At 43.4% G+C, this 21,148-nt stretch overlaps 1 protein-coding gene across 3 annotated transcripts in view; it reads right to left on the reverse strand.

The window, feature by feature from the left end:
* The window catches only part of SHISA9 (shisa family member 9), a 331,832-nt gene that overhangs the window by 86,703 nt on the left and 223,981 nt on the right, over positions 1–21,148 (reverse strand). For all 3 annotated transcript variants that reach the window (XM_014865448.3, XM_014865371.3, XM_014865525.3), the window contains exon 3: positions 5,395–5,550. In XM_014865448.3, the coding sequence (XP_014720934.2) occupies positions 5,395–5,550 (156 nt within the window). The remainder of the gene's footprint in view (positions 1–5,394; positions 5,551–21,148) is intronic.

Here is a 21,148-nt window from a genome sequence, read left to right on the forward strand (position 1 = left end):
TACCGCATTGAGAGGATGGAGACATGAGGGAACTTACTGGATGATGAAAATATTTCTTATCCTTACCGGGATGTTGGTTACCCGAGTGTATGTATATTTCAACAACTGCACTATTGTAAACTCATCTGTGTATTTCACTGTATGTAAGTTATACCTCAACTATAGAATACCTTAAATATGTTAGACCTCAATTATGCTCAGCATCGTGGGAAAACTTTTACCTTCAAACAAAGAAAAACAACTCCTACCTTAGTAAGCACCCCCTCAAAAAAGGGGGGAAATGGGCCTCCCTAATCTTTTTTTTTTTTTGCCTGGTTATATCGTTCTGATACCAGAAATTGCTTTGTGGAAGACAGAATCATTTCGTGGAAAGAACACAGATTCTGAACCAGGCAATCCTGAAGAGGACTCTTGGCTCTGCCATTTCCTAAAAGTGTGACGTTGGGAAAATTACTTAACTACACTGTGCCTCAGTTTTCCTATCTGCAAAACTGTGGGACCAGTCCCTCCCTCATAGGTGTAGTGCTTGGGAGTTCAATGATATTAGCTCCCTTTCTGCCGTAACTTAAAAAAAAATTAAACTAGTAGAAGTCAATCCATGGCTGAGGCTGAGCCATCACTTAGGGTTTTTATGCATGGTTCGCACAGCAAGAGTAAAGAGGGAATGCCTGCCATGTTGAAGTGTACTGTTGCTGTGGTTTTACAAAGTGCTATTGGAAAATGTAACATGGTTCTGGCAAAATAGTCTATCGTCTGTCAAATAGCCATGGAGAAAATATTTTCTTATTAAAATTTAGAATTGAATACAAAGGCACCACAGCATTTTATCAATGATGCTGGTACAGCCTGTCTCTTCCTCTCGCTGAGTAGCCAAAGTTGCACTGAAGCATCTCAAGGGCACATGGTCAGGAACCTTTGGCAGCCAAGGAGTCCAACTCTTAGATGCCCAGAGGAAATGCCAGACACGGGGCCAATAGGAGACAAATGCCAACGTGTGGGCAATTTTCTGTTTGCAAAGCCCACCAGGAATTATATAAAAGGGTGGTCTTTTTCCAGTTCTGGAGGCAGAACCTCTCTGAACCATCAGGTGACCCTGAGGGATATTTCCACAAACACCTCTGCCTTACAAACATTGACCTATGAGGACCCATACAGTGGGTTCTTACATTGTAACCACCCATCAGGTGAGTGGCTCAGGCCACAGCACTTGTGTGCTTAAATGAATTGCTTAACTGAATTTTCAAGGTACATTTTGGCTCATTCTATTACAAGACACACTTCTCCACTTCAATCTTGGTGGAAAATATTTCTAAAATGTTTAAACCCACAGTTCTGACTTAGTAACGAGAGAGGCAATTGAGTGAAACTGAATCTTTCTTTGACGGATTGTAGTAGCCGTATATCTGGGCGTGGGTGTTCATTGTCCATGGATGTTCATTGTCTTGCTATCAGTGGGGAGAGTGAAGAGGTTTGAACCGACTCTGCTGGGTCTCAGGAAAGCCATTTGCTGTTTGCTTGCTTGTTTATATTAACAGATTCCTAAAGCGAGTTAGATTTCATGTATGTCTTTCCTGTCAAAATGGAGTGAAGGATATGGATCCACCTCTCTATTTCCTTTGAAATGAAATCTGGACAATTGCATGTTAATCAAGGTATGAGTGTATCTTGGAGAGTCAAGGAAAAATCAGATCAACAGACGGCTTTAGTCTGGAGACTTTAATATGCTGCAGTATTTACTGAGGGCTGACTATGTGCAGGCTAAGCACTTTCTGTGCATTATATCATTGAATCTTCCCTACAAACCATTAGCTGTGTATTATTATTATCTCCATTTTCCAGATGGGGAAACTGAGACCCGAAGAGGTTACATAATTTCTGAAATTACTTGCTAAATGTCTGAACTAGGTCTTAAACTCAACCCTGACCAATTGCAGAGGCTATGCTACATTCTGCCATCTTGCTGATCATCTCATGTTCCCGGCTTGATATGGTGCCTATCACATGGTATATTCACTGGTTTTACAAATATGCATTGGGAGTGCTTACTGAGTTCCTTACAGATGGTGCTAGATGCTGGGGATACATTGATGAATGGGACAGACTTGGTTCCTGCCTCAGTGGACCTACAATCAAGGGACAACAGGTTAAATGTTTGGAGAATGAATGAATGAATGAATGAAAGAATGAATTGAATCGATGATAATTCAACTCCATCACTGCTTCTTGTACAGAATCCAACAAGGTTTATCCTCTGACATTTCCCTAGCATATGCTGATCTTTTACCCATAACTGAGCAGTGAACTTTTGAGGACAGAGACCATTCTGTAGTCACATGCTTCATATGACCACACGTTACGTGCCCAAATCCATGAATTGTGGATAGAAAAGAGCTCTCTTTAAACACAAATGAGTTTGATTACAACAAGCAAACTAAAATAAAATAAAATAAGAAGGCAGGTTTGGGAGGAATTTGTCTCAGGAGCAACCAACAGTTCCCACCCTTTTCTCCCCAGAGTTGGTGGTGAATGAATGGAACATAGGTAATGGCCCACAGGTATTCTAATAACTGGAATGAGTGGAATTGTTTAATCTCCTAATTTTAAAATTAGATGGTGCTTGGGCACCACAAAGTTTTAGCTTCCTCATTTTTCACAGGAAGAAGCTGGGGTCACAGAGTTTCAAACCCACCCGATGTTCTGGATATTAAAGCCGCCAAGAGAAATTTATTTTCCAGAGGTATTTTTGAACTTGGCAGTTAACCTTAAAGGCTGCCCAAGCCCCCCCCTTATTTAGTGGATTGAAATTTTTAGAAAATGAGTCTGGTTATCGGAGGTTGCAGAGCTTTCAACAGCAAACCATTTTTTAAACAACTTCTCTCCTGAGTGGTGATGATTTCGTTAATGAAATGCATTTCATCATTCACACATGGTCACATTATGCCTTAATAAAGAACCCTTGAAAGAACATTTATTATGGAATTTGCATTTCATTTGGGCAGGCAGACGCTGGACTCCTGGATAACCCATTGGGTCAGGTAGTCCCTTGGTCTGCTCCTCAGGGGACCTCCATTCGCTGGAGATTCTCAAGACCTCCATGAGTCAGATAAAGCCCGATGAACTTCCACAATAGTCAGAGAAGAAGGATGGAGAAGAAGAAGCCCTATTTAACCATATTTAGAATTGGGGAGAACTCCCTAAGTGAGATCCTTCAGAGTTTTCTAGAAGATTGGGGGGGGGGGGTGCTCTCTTACAGCTAAGATAGTCTTCAGTTCTTGTCAAAGACAAGCTCATTCGTTCATTCAGCAAACATTTCAGGAGTTCTTCCTTTGTGGAAGAAAGGGTTCCTCAAAGAGCGTCAAGTAAATTGCCATGCTGCACATTTAATTCCAAATGTACTGCAGACATTTACTCTGCACAGGGCCCCTACACAAATCCTGGAGGGAATCAAGAAACTCCGTTGGAATATCCATCCATTATTTATCCAAAGAGGTACTGGGTGTTGAGGGGGAACAAGACTGGGGCTCAGTTGAAGAAATGAGTTCTTTAGGGTAATGTGACCAGTTCAAAAAGAAAAAGACATCTGGGCTGATTTTTTTAATGCCAAAAGAAGGATCAAATGTAACAGCAGACTCTATTTATCACCTAAATGCAAAGCTCAGAAAGGGAGGCAGGGCACCAAATAGTGTGTGAAGGCTTCCGCAGTTACATCGGCACAGATGCCCTGACTCTTTCTCTCCTAGGCAACAGCTCTCATCCCTTCCCAGTAATGTTTGAGTCTACGTGAACATGCTTAGGATGCATATGCTATGCAAACATGAAGTATGGAATAGAGGGACTCTGTAGTCATGGGGTAGAGTTGGGTGTAGAAATTCAACATGAGGGAGTGGTATGCAAGGTCTTAAGAAGCTTCAGATTTAGAAAAGTCTGTGTCACTCTGCACAACCTGTGTCCTTGGTATTATAAATTTGGCTCAACCCCTCTTTGAATGATTCCATCTGGAAGTCCTAGGAGATCGGGGAACATGAATTCCTAAAGATAGACTTTTGGCTCCAACACTTTCTAAGCTCTGAGTATGTGCCCAGCCCTCTGCTGGGCACCAATATGCTGTTTTGTGAATCTGATGTTTGTAGACCATGGCTACCACAGGCATCAGAGACCTGTGAGAGCGTCTGTGCTTTGGTTTCTGTTGTTAGTTGACAACAGAATTAGGATATTTCATACTGGAATCGATCAGCAAGCATCACCCATCCCATCTCTAGTGAGGAGCTTGGCAGCAGGGGAAGAAAAGAAGATGAGAAGCTGATAATAAAGGGAAGCATGTGGTCTGTGTGTCTTCTGCCTGCCCAAAGTTTGACTTTGCTGTGGCTGTTGCTTCCACCCTATAGAACCCTTCCATGAATGATTCGTTCAGGAGCCTGGGTGAGCGTCAGGGGCACTGTCACACTCCCTGGGGTATGAGTAGGGGATGGACCAAAGGAGGACCAGGCCTAGGGGAGAGCAGTGGCAGGAGCATAGACCCTGAAGGATAAAAACAGAGGTTCAAGTCTTAATTCTGTCGCCCACAGGCTGCTTGATTTGGGGCAAGTTAAATTAGCCTCTTTGAGTCCCAGTTTCCTAATCTGAAAGTTGGGATCATAATTGTGCTTCCTCTTTGGGTCACTCTGAGAAAACGGGACAGCGTGTATGAAAGGTCCAATGCAATGTCTCATGCTTGATAAGAACTCAGTTAGTGGTAGATCCACGCTGCCCACCCCTGTCAGTATTTACACCATGAAGAGCAGAAGCTGCCTGGGATAGGAACGTGCATGCTCCCCGACTTCTCAGAGATGGGACAACTGTGCGGATGGTGAGTGTTACCCACTAAAGGGCAAGGCATTCAGAGACCAAGTGTCCTGGATTCTATGCCTACGTTCCCTGAGGATTCGCTAGGGCCGATGGTGGACAATGAAGGGGCTGAGGTGTCAGTGGGACCAAATGTGCATCCAGCCCCTACATGTTTCCCTTGTCTACCCACCCTGCCCCACACAGAAAGGTAGGACTTGATCTGGGTCAGAGAGAAAACAGCTAAGGGGTCTGGTCCTTAGTAACCTGTATCCCAAGTAAAGAGACCCAGAATATATATATATGCATATATACCTATGCAGAGAGACAGAGACAGAAAAAGAACTGCGATAAAGAGAGACAGAGAAACAGAGAGAGACAGAGAAAAAAAGAGATGGAGAGAGTTGGAGAGACAGAGAGAAAGAGACAGAGGGAGAGAAAAAGACAGAGATTTTAAGAGAGAAAGAGCAAAAAGAGAGAGACAGAAGCGATAGAAAAGGGAGTAGAAAAGAAAGTTGGAGAGAAAGATCTAGAAAGAACAGGTGAGTAGGGGAGAAACAAAACGACACTTACCGACCGCCTTCAAGGAGGCGTACTTGTTGAGCTCTTTGCCTGGTGGCTGTTGTTCATAGGGATTAGAGATCTGGCCCAGGTTGGGGTACGAATGTGGATGGCCCATCTGCTGGAGCAAAGGGGAGGTGGGCACTGTGTTGTTCATCTGGGTAGCATCTAGAAGTGAACAGACAGAGGGAGACGGTCACAGACAAGGCAGAACATTCTACCCATCCCCACCATCACTACATCCCCCAAGACCAAAATGCAGCCCCCCTTGGGGGATGCAATAGGAAGAACGGTAGAGGATGAGCAGACACATCGAGAAGAACCGACTCCACAGTCATCGTTGTTGAGCAGCTGAGGATGGATGGGGAAGGACAAAGGATGTGCCTAGAACTTCTCCGCCTCCCCCCTAAGTGAACATAAGGTCCTATCATTGTAGGAGCTATTTTTGTTATCAAAACAATCTATGTATAAAAAGATGATCAATTTCAGTAACAGCCAAGGACAGGCAAGTCAGAACAAGAAGAAGCCATTCCTTTGCCAAGAGATTGGCAAAAATGAAAAAGATTGAAGGACACCGGCAAAGATGTTGGAAACTGGGCTGTCTCATGAACTGATGGTGGACATACGATTTGCAATATTCGCAGAAGGGAATCTGGCAATGTGCATTGAAATTTAAAGTGCGTATCTATGTTGACCAAATAATACCACTTCTAGGAATTGAGCCTTGAGAAATGTAAGCATCAGGATGTAAGGAATTTGTTCAGAGATATTCTTTGCACCACTGTTTGTAAAATGGAAAAAAAAAAAACCACCCACGCAGAAGCAATCTGACCTCCTATCGATATGAGAATTCTTAAGTAAATTATTGTACATCCATATAATGTACATAATATATACATATATATGATGGGATATCATGCAGCTGTTAGGAAAAATGAATTAAAAATCGGTTAACTCTACATGTCAAACAGGATTATTTTTATGGTTTGTATTGTTAAGAGGAAAAAAATGTCAAAGTAATACAAATAACATAGCATTTTTGTTAAAGAAATTCTCTGCATATTTTTGTGTGCTATGGTTTGCAAAGACAGAAAAAAAAATACGTGAAGACACACAAACTGAATATCGGCTCCTTTGAGAGAATGGGATTTTGTGGGGAGAGAATTCAAGAAGGTTTCTCTGAGGAAAGTCTTCGAGCTGAGATCTGGAGATTGAGATGTTGGTTAAGTCTGGCAGAAGGTAGAAGGCACGGGGAGGGTGCTCCAGGCAAAGGGAACAGCATGGACAAAAGCCTGGAAGTTGGAAGGAACACTGCATTCCCACAAACTGAAAGAACGCCCCCTGGCCTCTAGCCATGCATGGCTGGAAAACAGAGTGTGAGGAAACTGGGACGAGGCAGGGCTGGAGAGGCTGGCAGGACCCAATGGACCCTGTTACCGGTTTCCGTCTTCACCTTGAGAGCAATGAGATGGACGGAGAGGAGGCAAGAGTGAAATGGAACAGGGAATCCAGGAGAGAGAATTATGGCTCAGTTTCAGGCAGGAAATGTAGTTCTCTTCAGCTTAATGAAGCACATGTGTGGATCCAGATAAACATTGCAGTAGATGCTGGCGGTGACTTGAAAGATCCCCAGCACATGCACCCATTTTCCAGCTGCTGTGTCAGCTGCTAATAGCTCACAGTCGCCCCTAGTACCCAGTACCCTACAGAATTGCTCTCTCCACTGATGGGAGCCACCACTCTGGGCTTAATACACTTAATGCGCCTCACCTTCAACACCTGGGGTGCTTAGCAACCAGTGCCCAGCTCACACTACGGTACGAAGATCAGTCTCTTCCCTCAAGGTGGGGATGACTTTCTGGAGCAGTGGGTGCCCCAGAACTCCCATGGAGTGGGACAAGTTTAGAGCAGGAGTCGGCCACTTTTTCTGTAAAGGATCAGATTGTAAGTAGCTTAGGCTTTGCAGGCCATACGGTCTCTGTTGCAACTACTCTGCTCTGCCCTTGTGGCAAGAAAGCAGCCACAGACATTATGTCAATGAATGGGCATGGCTGTGTGCCAATAAAACCTTATTTACAAAAACAGGTGGTGGCTGGATTTCGTTCCAGGGCCATAGTTTGACAATGCCCCGTCTAGACATTATCTGAGACTGAGACCCCATCCTTGTGTGGCCCCTTTATCTTTCCTATTTTGTTTCCCTTACAACCGTAGAGATGTGTTTATGTGTATGTGTGTCTGTGTGTGTGTGTGTGTGTGTGTCTGTGTGTGTGTTTTACCTGAAGAGCATCGTCTCAGGATCTCATGCACCTGAACCCCTCTCTCAAACCTGGCTTCTAGACAATTCAACCCATGACACATATGGAATATGTTTGGCTTTAGAAACCAATAAACCCAAATGGAGAGAGGCAGAGATACTACAGCTGAGACACAGAGATAAGGAGAGTATTTTTATCCCTGCACATGCACGGGCCATCACACAAGCCCAACTGCCTAATGGCAATGTCACCGAACATAACCAACTAACCCAGCCTCTGGCCAGAATCCGGAGAGTCAAGCATATCCTTCTGCCATGATAGCTTTTTGGCTGACATTCTACTGGGGTGGGAGAGGCCCAAGATTAACAAAGTACCAGTGGAAAAGGGGTTGCATACGGTACCGCTTTCACTGTAGCCTGGACCCCAAGATCCTCTGACATTTCCCTCTCCAGAGCAACCTGCTGGAGAGGTCTGTCTGCGTCCCTTGGGCTCATCAGTCCAGACGTGTTTTGTGCCCAAATGTTGGTCCAGTAGGAAATGGTTTACTGTAAGTTCTCATGTTTTGCTGCTCCATGGTTTTTTTAGTGGACAGCTACTGTTCTTGTGTCTTCAGAACCACCCCTTCCATTGGCACTGCTTCATCTCCATGTCAGTCACATGATGAGCTGCCAATCATGGTAACTGTCTTTGTCTGGGTTTCCCCAGATGTCACTGAGATAAGAACTCAAATGCAAGCATAAGTGGGAGGTGAGCTCAGGAAATACTGGCCGAAAAGGGTCGGGGAGTAAGACAGGGAAGAGAAAGAAGCAGATAAATGTGCAATGCCACGCACAAGGCAACTCTGGAGAACCGGAGTCTGATCTTACTCTGGAATTCTGGTAAATGGTGTTGAATGCCTGTCTCAGAATTCTGTCACTCCCGGGGCAGGGAGTCTCTTGGTATTTATACACCAACTCCCATCAGGCATTGCTTGAGGGCTGCTTCTGGGGGAGAGCAATGCCTCAGCACTTGCAACCCGCCATGTTCATGGGCAGAGCGAGCTCTGGTGGGCAAACTCTTACTCAGAGATATAAAAGCTGGCAGTGGAAATCAGGCCAGGAACTCACTCCTCTGACCACAGAAGTGAGCATGTGACCCAAATCAGACCAATCACAACACCTCCTTCTTCTCACAGTGATTGGGCCAGAGGTGAGCATGTGACCTAGGCTGGGTCAATCAGAGTTCTGCCCTGAATTTTCCTATTTGGAACCTTTGGAGTCAAGGATAGCCAGAGGGCCATGAATTCAAGTGAGTTCAAACCTACCATGTGGAGAAACTGTTTCCTGATTATGAGGGAGTAAGGACAAAGGAGAGAAGCAGAAAAGACAGGGACGCCCCTTTCTAAATAAGCTAGTATGCTTTGGAATTACTGTCACTCACAACATAGATTTCTGACTAGTGCAATTGTAGTCTGGATTCACCCTGGGAAGCTGGAATTGACCAGAAGGGAGGCTGCAGGTGGGGCTATAAGGCAAGGCCTGAGGACGGCATCAAGATGGAAAAGATGTTGCTTCTGGGTTTTCTACAGAGCTTCAGTAGAGATTTCAAACTGAAAATTCCCTTAATAGTGCATAGAGAAAGTCCAAGGATATTCATAAGCTAATTAGCTAACATCTTAATGGCATGTGGTTTATTTTTTTTCTGGAAATAGATCCCAAACACTAGCCCATCATCCAATGTGAGCCCTTTGTCCCATCTCTTTGCTCCCTCAGTCCCAGATCCCACTCACTGTGCTCAAACTCTGTTTCCAGTCCTGCCTGGGGAAATGCTAAACACTTCATTAAAGAAAAAGTCAGTAGAGATGTTTCTTACCACCTGGGACAGCCTTTTATATTATTAAACAGAATATTTAGTATTCCATTATAAAGTATTTGTTTTGGGATTATTTCTCCCAAGTCCTGAGCTGCCTCAAGGGCAGTGAGTAGTTACTTAATGTAAGTGGGCATGACCGAGGTGGCCCACCAAAATGATGCCCCACAAAAGGAGAGACAAGCCTGCCCCAAAGTCATGCTGCTGTCATAGGAAGTAAATTTCCGGCAGTTTTAGATAGCCGTTTTGTGCTAGCTTCCAGGCATTGAATATTCAGAAATATCGAAATCCAATCTCAGGGCAGCCATCAAGAATTATTAAACAGACATTTGTGACTGGGTTTTTTAAATATTATTTTCATTTCACTGAACGGGAAAATGGACCAGATCTGGCAACCCACTTTCTCTGTGAGTTTTCCGCAAATATATCCAGCTAAGGAGGAGAAACAAAAGCGATGATCGGAGGTCAGCCCAGGTTGGCATCCAAGAAAATAGAACAGTAGGGTGAGCGAAGAGTGAATAGTGGGTAAAATCTGGGTTGTAATCTGCAAATCGTGCCCTTGCCAATTGAGAGAAGAAATATAAAGATGGACAGATAGATAGATAGAGATTTCAATATATGTAGACAAGTAGTATGTGTGTATGCATATGCGTGTATTTATATGTATATATGTACACACACATATATGTATAATTTCTTTTGCACAGTCATGACCATAGAGGGAATCCAGTAGGACCAACAATGTCTTGCCCTCAGCAGGATGGTTTCTCTTCTAGACACACCTTGACCCCAGTGATTACTTACCCACCTCACTTCTGTAGAAAGGTACCACAAGACAATTTTCCCTGCCTCATTATAATTTTGCAACTCCTTCTGACCCTTAGAAATAACTAATGACCTGCTGTCCTGTGATGCCCCATTCTGTCAAGACCCTCGGCCAACAAACAAGAAGTTGATGATGTCCCTGTGCTCTCCTTCCTAAGATGGAAAAGGGACCTCAGATAGTTGACAATCACTTTCAAAGAAACTTAAGATACAGTTACCTAATTGGAAGCAGCTGGCAGACTCGCTCCAAGGTAACCACCGCATAAGTGCCGTTATGATGTGGTGTATCTTAGTCTCTAAACAGAGTCACTGAACAGTCACTAAACACTCAGAATTCATTCACTACATGAAGTGAATGCAATTCAGATAGGGTCAGTTAAGGTAAAAATGCTCAGTTACCAACACTGGGATGGGGCTCTAGGTTTCTCAGTGCGGAAGAGACAAATAACGACAATCAGAAACTAGACCAGTTTGGCCCATCTTGGAGGGAAAGCAACAATAGTCAGCCTTTCAAGGCATATCCCAAGGAAGAAAAGCACAGAAAGATATGTGAAGGTCAAATGTTTCTGTTTTATGGAACATATATCATGTGCCAGTCACTTGGTAAAGAACTTCTCATACTATCTCCTTTAATCCCCATATCAACCCAATGAGGTAGTGTTACAAGGACAATGAGCCAACATCCACCGCCAATCCTCCTCTTTTTGCTGAGGAAGATTGGCCCTGAGCTAACATCCATGCCCATCTTCCTCTACTTTATATGTGGGTCACCCACCACAGCATGGCTTGATAAGCGGTGTGTAGGTCTGTGCCTGGGATCCAAACCAGCGAACCCCCGGTCCACCAAAGCAAAGCACGCAAAATTAACTGCCATGCCATTAGGCCAACCCCACAATATAACTTTTTAAATAAACTTTTTATTGTAGAACAACTTTAAATTTACAGAAATACTGTAAAGATAGCACTGAGGTTTCCCATATACCCCATACCCAGTTTTGTCTATTATTAACATATTAGTACGGTACATTTGTTATAATTACGGAACCAACATTGATATATTACTATTAACTAAAGTCCACAGTTTATTCAAGTTTCCTTAGTTTTTACCTACTGTCCTTTTTCTGTTCCAGAATCTCATCCAGCAACCACAATAAATTTATTTGTCATATGTGTTTAGGCTCCTCTTGGCTGTGACAACTTCTCAGAATTCCTTATTTTTGATGCCTTTGACAGTTTTGAGCAGTAATGATCAGGTATTTTGTAAAATGAGCCTCAACTAGAATTTGTCTGATGTTTTTCTCACGACTAGACTGGAGTTACATGTTTGGGGGAGGAAGACCATAGAGATGAAGTGACATTGTCATCTTAACATCAAGGATACATACTGTGATCACTTATCACTGTGGCTGTTGACCTTTCACCTGGCTGAGGGAGTGCTTGTCAAGTCTTTCCACTCTAAGTCACTCTATCTTTCCTTCTTGCCATACCACGCTCTTTAGAAGGGAGTCACTATACACAACCCACACTTCAGGAGTGAGAATTATGTTCCACCTCCTTGAGTACAGACTATCTATATAAATTATTTGTAATTCTTCTTCATGGGAGATTTGTTCCTTCTTCCCCATTTAGTTATTTATTCAATCATTTATCTAGATCAGTGTGGATACATGGATATGTATTTTATACTTTGAGTTATAATCCAATACTATTTTATGTGCATATGTTTGTATGTATGTATGTATGTATGTATTTATTTCTGCGCAAATTGTTTCAGGTTTGGCCATCAGAAACTTCTTCAATTGTCTCCTATGTTCCTGTTTTTTGAGAACTTACTTTCCAGCAATAGAAGATGCTCCAGGTTCATTTTGTATATTTCCTATCCTGTCCTAGAATCAGCCATTTCTCCAAGCAGCCTGGTACCTTTATTGGAGAATGGTATTAGAAACCAAGATCTGGATGCTGGGTGTGCTCATTGCTTCTGGTACCTCTCAGCTGACAGAGTAAGGAAACCTATGAGTGTAAACTAACTCATATGTACATCCATATCTATAAATTTGTAACCATCTGTGTCTATATTAAGCTAAATATGAATTCATCCTGATATCTCCAATTCTAATCCATTATCGCATGGATCATTCCAGCCTCCTCCCCTTGCTCATCTGTAATCTCTCATGCCAACAATGAGAAGGCTGGCTCCCATGATACATCATCCGTTTACTCAGTCGTTTAATTCCAGCATGCATGTCTAGCAATATCAGAAGTGCTAACCCATATCCCCTAGGAAACAACTTTATCAACTAGAATGTAGTCTTAAGGACAATGCAATTTTCAAGTAATTAAGATGTTTTTCTCTTTTGTCTTCCTGAGTGTATGAGATTTGCCCCAGATGGCTCATGGCATCCATATGCCTGGGTGAGGCTGGGAAATTGGGACTTATTACAGAAAGAATACACACAAAAAATTATGATGAGACTGCTGATAATGATGAAGGTGAAGACACACGTATTCATGATAAACACTCACAGAGGTGTCATTAGGTGCCAGGCACTGTTCCATACGTGAACTAATCTAAACACTCCAAGAAGCCCCATGAGATCCTATTATTCACACCATTTAGGCCTAGGCACAGAGAGCTTTTGTAACTTGCCCAAAGTTATAACACTTGTAAGTGGCAGGGCCACGCTTTGGACCTGGCAGTCTGACTCCAGAATCCATGATTTTAGGCACTTCCTTACTGCCTCTAAGGGAGCTAAATTCAAATTTCTAACATTCAAAAAATGATTTTGCAACCAGACAATAATAAAAGTTTAAGTCACAGTATTGACTTTGGAAGGTGTTTTTTACTAAATTCCTTTACCTCTACTCTTTAGCATATTAAGTACCAGACTTGGTGTGCAAGATCACAGAGTTCTTGGCAAGGGTGGACAAGAGAGAAAAAGGGATGGGAAGCCTGACTCTCTGATCCTGGGAGATTGTGAGGATGGAAAGAGAGAGATGAGGGAGACGAAGCTCATGTCACTCCACTTTCCCTCTTTGGTCTTCAGACTCAAGTTGGGGAGAGGAAGGGTGGGTGAGTTGAGGGAAATGCTGAGGGCAGGGATATTTTGTCCCACTCCCCTGTTTGGGACTCTGAGAGGAACTCACAGTGAAGAAGCTCTGAGCTGTCAGAGGGTAGCTGAGCCAGTCAACAAACAGAGTGCAATCTGACTACGAGATTGCCTAGTTGGCACTCATCAATGACCCTGAGATCCCAGTTGGCCTGCGAGCAGGGGTCCTGCCACAGGAGCCTCTCACTTTGGAGCAATGGGTCCCACACAGTGGCGTGAGGTGAGTTCCCTTCCATTTTATCCTACTCTCCTTTCTCTCCCAAGCAGACAGCACGTGCCAACTCAGACAGAAGTCACATACTCAGAAAGGTCAAATAGAAAAGCACATTAACCATGTAAAACATTTACCCCGTTTCTCTAAGTATTACAATCCTATTTTACAGACACAGAAACCGAAGCTCAGAGAGGTTGAGGTGCTTGCCCAAAGTGACACAGCATATTAGTAACTATCAGGATTTGACCCCAGGTTTGTCTGGTGGCAAAATTGGTGTTTCCTCCACTAAGCTGGGCTGCCCCTAGCATGGACCAGGAAGAAACAGGAAGCTCAGCACTGAGCCTCCTCCGTGGAGAGAGACACTTTGGTCTCGAGTATCTTCCTTCTTGGAAACTTTCCCAGTCAGATGAGTAAACCACTGGCCAGATCTATGTCTTTTTGTTTCTTCTTTTATCCAGAAACGAGAATCTACTGTGACATCCAGGGAACGAGCCAGCCTCCTCCCATCCTGAGAATCCCCTACTGCCTCGTGGAACCCACCTGAGCTCTGGCCTCACCAACTTGGCTCATCCATCCATTCCTCCTCACATCTTTGAGCATCTACAATGTGCCAGGCACTGGGCTTGTGGACAAGTCCAAGCTCTTATACCACTTACTAACTAGAGGAACGCATACAATTGTTCCAAAGCTTTTTCAACGCTCTGAGGTACCACATCTTCACCTGACCCACGAGGCCATGTAGGTCCTGCCCCGGGTCCTTCTTCACCCTCCCTCTTTCCAACACACTCCCCATGTTGTAGCCTCACAGTCACTCTCCACAGACAATACCATCTAGAAAAACATAATGAAAAGAGAGTGGAGTTTTGAGTCATTCAGCTCTGGATTCAAATTCTGGGTCTTCCATTTACCAACAGCATCGTTGGGTGTGTTATAAAGCCTTTCTGAGCCTTACTCTTCTCAGCTCTAAAATGGGACCATAATGGCTTCCTCACGGGGTTGCTGTGAGGCTGCATGTACACTGCGCTTAGCATTGCACCTGAAACATAGTAAGCACCTGACATATTGTGGCTAAAGCTTTATTGCTTCCAGTTGTCCAGGAAACCGAGACAACATGATGGGTTGGCCACAAGAAGAAAGGGGTGTTAAGTTTCCATAAGACCCCCTCGAGACTCAGAATTCTTGGCCATATTCCAGCTTATTCAGTTGTCTCAGAAGTGGACAAATGAGAGAGACTAAGCAGAAGAGGTTCCTGCAGGGGCCAATTGCACTGGTAATTCTCATAATGACAAGAAAGAGAATAGACCTTTGCAAATCATAACAGAGCTCTGGTTTTTAGCTCTGTTTTCTTTTCTGTGCCTTCCAAACCTTTATGCCCAGAATCCTTTTCAAGAGAAAACCTGAAAATTATAGTTTGAAACACCATGTAGATTTTTCTCTGGCCACAAGCAAGCAAAAAAAGAAACCAAATCCAGCTCAAAATTATCCTGAATTTGTCAAAGGAGACCATAGCAGGTTAGGCTTTCACCAGAAAAGGTTTATGTAGACAGAGAATTAAATCCATCTTATCGAACCTTGGTGGCAGAGGGACCAGCAGGGATTTTCAATGGAGGAAAAATTGCACATGTATCATTGTAAACTCTTTGGCAAAAGAGGCATTTGTGTTATGCAAAGATTTATATCGTTAAGCACACATTTTTTTTTTTTTAATTTTGACCATTTAGGATGGAAACATTTTGAAACTGGAGTTGTTAAATATTTATTGAATGTTCACTTTTGACCGGTTTTTTTGCAGGCTCTGGGGGACAGAGATTCACTTCAAATCTCAGGTTGGGCTCCAAAGAGATGACAGTCTAGGATGGGAGGCAGACCAAGAAAAAGTCAGGTGAGATAGAGGGCAGTTGAAATCTGCATGGTTAGTGCCGTGATACAGCAAAACACAGAGTCCCGTGAAGGCACAAGGGAGAGGGGATCGAACCCAGTTTTAGAAAGCAGACCTTCTCCATTTCCATTTTGAAAAAGAGAGACCAGCCAAGACAGCAACAAGAAGAGGACAACCATTTTAATTCAAAGTAGCATCATGTGTGTACCCAAGGAACTACAATCTATTGGTACCACTTCTGAAACAGGACACCTTTAAGGTGGATTAATTCACCACTGATGGCTCAGCATCATTGTAAAAACCAAAGGTTGTTTTATGTTCCCAGCAGCCATTTCCCCAGAAGTCAATTTCATGAGCTGGTGTGACAGTGGATATTTGCCTCTTCACTCAACAGCCCCAGAGTGCTAAGATTGTTTAGTTTCTGCTCCTTCTTCTCTTCTCCCCCTGTGTCATCCTCCTCCTAATTCCATTAATTTAATAGTTTTCTTTTCTTCTCCATCATGGTTAGTGTGTTTTATCAGCCACGTGGTGAGCAGCAGCCATTGTTTCCAGTTCTAATGTGCTGTGGATAAGAAACTTGATACCGAAGCTTGTTAGAATAAATGGTAAAGTAACAATTAGCCGTATGTAAAAATACTATTTCTGCTGCAAAATGCTCTCCTTTTTTCCCTCACCTTTCCCAAGCTAACTCTGAATCATCCTTCCAGTCTCAGCTTAGACATCATGTCTTCCCAGGGACCTCCCTACCCCTATCCTATCTTAAATGCTCCTGTAGCTCTGTATTCACTTGTTGGGCTGCCATAACAAAGGACCAAAGACTGGAGGGCTTTACCAACAGAAATTTATTATCTCACAGTTCTGGAGGCCAGAAGTTCAAGGTCGGGGTGTTAACAGGATGGTTCCTTCAGAGGATAGTGAGGGAGACTCTGTTCCATGCCTCTTGCCTAGCTTCTGGTGGTTTGCTGGCAATCTCTGGTGTTCCTTGGCTTGTAAATGCATCACCCCAATCTCTGCCTTCATCTTCACGTGGCGTTCTCCCTGTGTCCAGGTCTGTGCCCAAATTTCCCTTTTTCCTAAGGACACTGGTCATATTGGATAGGGGGCACACCTAACTCCAGTATGACCTCATCTTAACTAACTACATCTGCAACAACCCTATCCTCAAATAAGGTCATCTTCTGAGGTCCTGGGGACCAGGACTTCAACATATCAACTTGGGGGAGGGGAACATCATTCAACCTATAACATGCCCTTTACTTCTCTTCTTTATCCATATGAATTCTTTTCTTTACCTTCAATGCTTGTTTTTCCCATACCTCTGCAATCGGGGAGGTTTTTCATCTGCTCTGCCCCTCTATTCCAGCACCTAGTGTAGCTCCTGGCATGGAACTGAATTCTAATACAGGAAAGGACAAGAAAAAACATCTTTCAGGCACCTGCTATGTGACAGGCAGTGCACAAGGAGCTTTACCTAAAAGTCAGCTATTTCTCTAAGAAAAAAATGCATTGAATATTTTGGCTTAGCAACAGCCATTTTAGTTGCGTCTGAAATTTGTTTTTTCCTTTTGGAGTGTATGTGCAATGGATAAGTGTTTTGATGATGGACCATTTGATGCCTGGGACAGCAAACGACAACAACAGAAAAGCAAAGTGATATAAGAAATGAGACAACTGGGCTCAGCTTAACCAAACACGAGGGATGCTGCACTGCTCAGCTGTGTATCCTTCAGGAGATAGCACAGTGCACCTGCCCTGCGGGGGGAGGATGAAACATGTCCTATACCAAGTCTCGAGTGGAGACGATTCTCCACCTGGGTTGGAGGACCCTCCGGACAGCCTCACATCAGGGGTGGTTTAAGGAATTTTTCAGTGGGCACCAAAAAGGCCTTTTTAGCTCATGCCAGTGCATGAGGCATACTGCTCATTGATTTCCTTGTTACTCATTATTAGAGCCCACTTGAATTGGGGTGCAAGTCTCCTCTACTCAGGACCTGTCACAAAGATTATTAGTGAATGGTTATGAGATTCACAGCAATGGACACTACCATCTCTCTCCTACTTTTCCAGATCTTCTAAAGTTCCCCCAGCAGCCTCCTCTGTCACTCAAGATGCTAGTCCCTCCTCTTGAGAAGTGTTTGAGAGCAAAGTGAGGTATGGAGAGAGAATAGATCATCCAGAGACAGGAGACTTGGGTTCAAATCCTGCTCCAGCAACATATCAGCTGTGAGGCCTGAAGCAAATTAACTGACCTCTAGAGACTCCATTTCATTGCATGTGAAATGGGAGAAATGGGAATTAAGCATTACTGAATGCAACACACATGTCAACAGAAGAATTGAAAACAGGATCTTAAAGAGATACATGCACACCTGTGCACCTTGCAGCACTATCCACAATAGCCAAGATGTACAAGCAACCCAAGTGTCCATTGACAGATGAAGGGATAAACCACATGTGGTACAGTAGTCCCCCTTATCCATGGCTTTGCTTTCCATAGTTTCAGTCACCTGTGGTCAACCTTGGTTGGAAAATAACGCTACGTCACAGTGCCTACGTCATTCACCTCACTTCACCTCATCACGTGGGCATCGTGTCACCTCACATCACCACAAGAAGAAGGGTGAGTATAGTCCAAAAAGATATTTTGAGAGAGAGAGAGACCACAGTCACAGTATATTGTTATAATTGTTCTACTTTATTATTAGTTATTGTTAATTTCTTACTGTGCCTAATTTATAAATTAAACTTTATCATAGGTGTGTATGTATAGGAAAAAACATAGCATATATAGAGTTTGGTACTATCCATAGTTTCAGGCATCCACTGGGATCTTGGAATGTCTCCCTCATGGATAAGGGGGGACTACTGTACATTCATACAATGGAATACTATTCAGCTTTAAAAAGGAAGGAAATTCTGAAACATGCTACAACACGGATGAACCTTGAGGACATTATGCTAAGTGAAATAAGCCAGTCACAAAAAGAAATACTGTATGATTCCACACATATGAGGCACCCAGAGAAGTCAAATTCATAAAGACAGAAAGTAGATGGTGGTTGCCAGGGGTCGGGAGGAGGGAGAATGGGGAGTTAGTGTTTAACGGGCACAGAGTTTCAATTCTGCAAGATGAGAAGTTTCTGGAGATGGCTGCACAACGATGTGAATATATGTTACGCGCTTGAACTGTACACTTAGAAATGGTTAAGATGGTAAATTTTATGTTATGCTTTCTTTACCACAGTTTGAAAAAAGGAACAACACACGTGCCAAGAGCTTTTTATCCACACACACATCCTTCCTCATACCCAAACCCATTCCCTAAGTTAGGCATTACTGTGCATTTTGCAGATGAGAAAACTGAGGCAAAGGGAGGCATTGAAGCACTTATTCAAGGTCACATGCATGAGGGCCAAAGTCAGCTTTATCAAAAGCCAGTGCTTCTTTTCCATACTAACTGATTATCTATGATGAGATAAAACTAGATACATCCTAAAAACTCTGACCTTAGTCTTTGGCACACGTAAGAGTCTATAATGTTAGATTCTTTCTCCCATAACACTTCCATTTTTAAAAAATTTCACGCCCTAATAAAAACAACCTAAACATTTTTTTTCTCTGAGAATGTTCAAGGTGGTGATTGTTGAATAAACCAAATCCTTTCTAATTATAGGTTGAGCAAATTCATTCACTGAATCACCCACTTACCAAGTAATCACCATGTGCCAGGGGTAGGCCAGGCATCCTTCTGAGCGCTGGGGAAAGAGAGGTGGATAAGACCCACTCCTGCCTTTGAGAAGCTCACAGTCCAAAGTGGGGACAGATAGGTAAGTGACTTCCCTATAACATATGTGATATTAAAAGTAGGTACAAAGATCAGCAGCAACTTCTGTCTCAAGCTGGGACATACTTTATTGTAATCCCTCCTATGTTAAATTCCTAAAAACAATTATCAAAATATAAAAAGCAAAATGAGGGGCTGGCCCAGTAGTATAGTGGTTGGGTCCACGCATTCATCTTCAGTAGTCCCGGGTTTGCGGGTTCCAGTCCTGGGCGTGGACCTACATGCCACTTGTCAAGCCACTCTGTGGTGGTGTCTCACATACAAAATAGAGGAAGACTGACACAGATGTTAGCTCAGGGCCAATCTTCCTCACCCAAAAAAAAAAAAATCACAATGAAATCATGATGAGCTATCATCACATATCTACAGCAGTGGCAAAAATAAAACAAAATATAAAATCCAACAATACCAAGACATAGTGAGGATGCAGAGCAACTGAAACCCTTATACCCTGCTGGTACATTGTGAATGCCTACAACTAATGTCCCCTTGGAACTGTAAGCCATAGGTTCCTGGGCAATCTGTTAAGAAACTAAGTTAACCAGAGGCCATTTGCCTCACAGACTCTTAGGAGCGTTTCCTAACCATCTAATAACTCTCTCACATTAAAAAGCCATCAATGTCCTGGGCCAACATCAACCCAAAGAAAGAGACCTAGACAAACATTTCAAGTCTTGTCCCACCAACTCCATCCTGCTCCCAACACAACACTTTAACACCATATCCAAGCCAGAAAGAAGTAACAGAGGGAGGTTTTGGCTATGACCCTCCCAATGGCCTGTCTCATTCTTTCTTTTCCAATTGGCCCATGGATTCTTGGGTTTCCATACTGAACCTAAAAATTAATTCATAGAACGGAGAGAAGAGAAACTTCATTTGCCCCAGCTCCACCCTCCTTCCGGGAGGACCATTCCTGGGGCCACGGCCAGGAGGCATGCTTATTTAACAGAGGATTTCCCCTCAATTACTTGAGAAGGAAAGGAGGAGGAGTGTGGGGTCGCTTGGGAGTGAAAACTGGCTCTTCCTGTTAGTAGCTATACGACTTTGAGTAAATTTCTTAACAGCTCTGTTTCTCTGTTTCCTCAACTACAAAATAGTGATAATCACAGTACCTATCTTGCAATAGTGTTGTGAAGATCAAATAAGATAAAGCTTGTAGAGATGTTTATGCCAAGCACATAATCGGCACTCCATAGATATTAGGAAGTTTTGTTATTGTTATGGAAACATCTGGTCACTCAAACCTTATATGTCAATAAATGAGATGGGGATAAAGTTTGCTTCAATTCTCAGACCACTTTAGATTTAATGGCAGGTCTTTCTAGAATTACTGATATTATCACTGAATAGGGCAGCAAAAATAACCCAGCTGGCCTCTGAGAAATTGGATCTAGAAATAGATCAAGCTAGTTACTGTTTATCTGGACACCACTTCATCATCTTCTGCTTCTGGGCAGGATTGCTGAGCCCAAATGTGACTTCTCTCTAAGGCCTCGTAGACCCAAGGCTGGAGGCTGGCTCCTCTGTTCCACGTTCCCAGTCCTGGCACAGACAGAGGCATGGGAGTGGAAAGTTGTCTGTATTGCTGGGGACAGGGAGGGGTCTCCCAGCATCTCAGAGCCAGATGAGTCTGCCAAATAGCCAAGTGGTTAAATGTTGAGGGCCATAAATGAGGCTCATCTGTCAGTCATGGGCAGGGACCAGCTCCATCTGCTGTGTCAGGAGCCTGGAGGGTGGCTGGAGGAAGCAACTTGTAAAGCAGTGAGGCCAAGATGGAAAGCAGAAGCTTCTTTG

The sequence above is a fragment of the Equus asinus genome, chromosome 14 (genome assembly GCF_041296235.1).
Source record: "Equus asinus isolate D_3611 breed Donkey chromosome 14, EquAss-T2T_v2, whole genome shotgun sequence".
Lineage (NCBI taxonomy): Eukaryota > Metazoa > Chordata > Mammalia > Perissodactyla > Equidae > Equus > Equus asinus.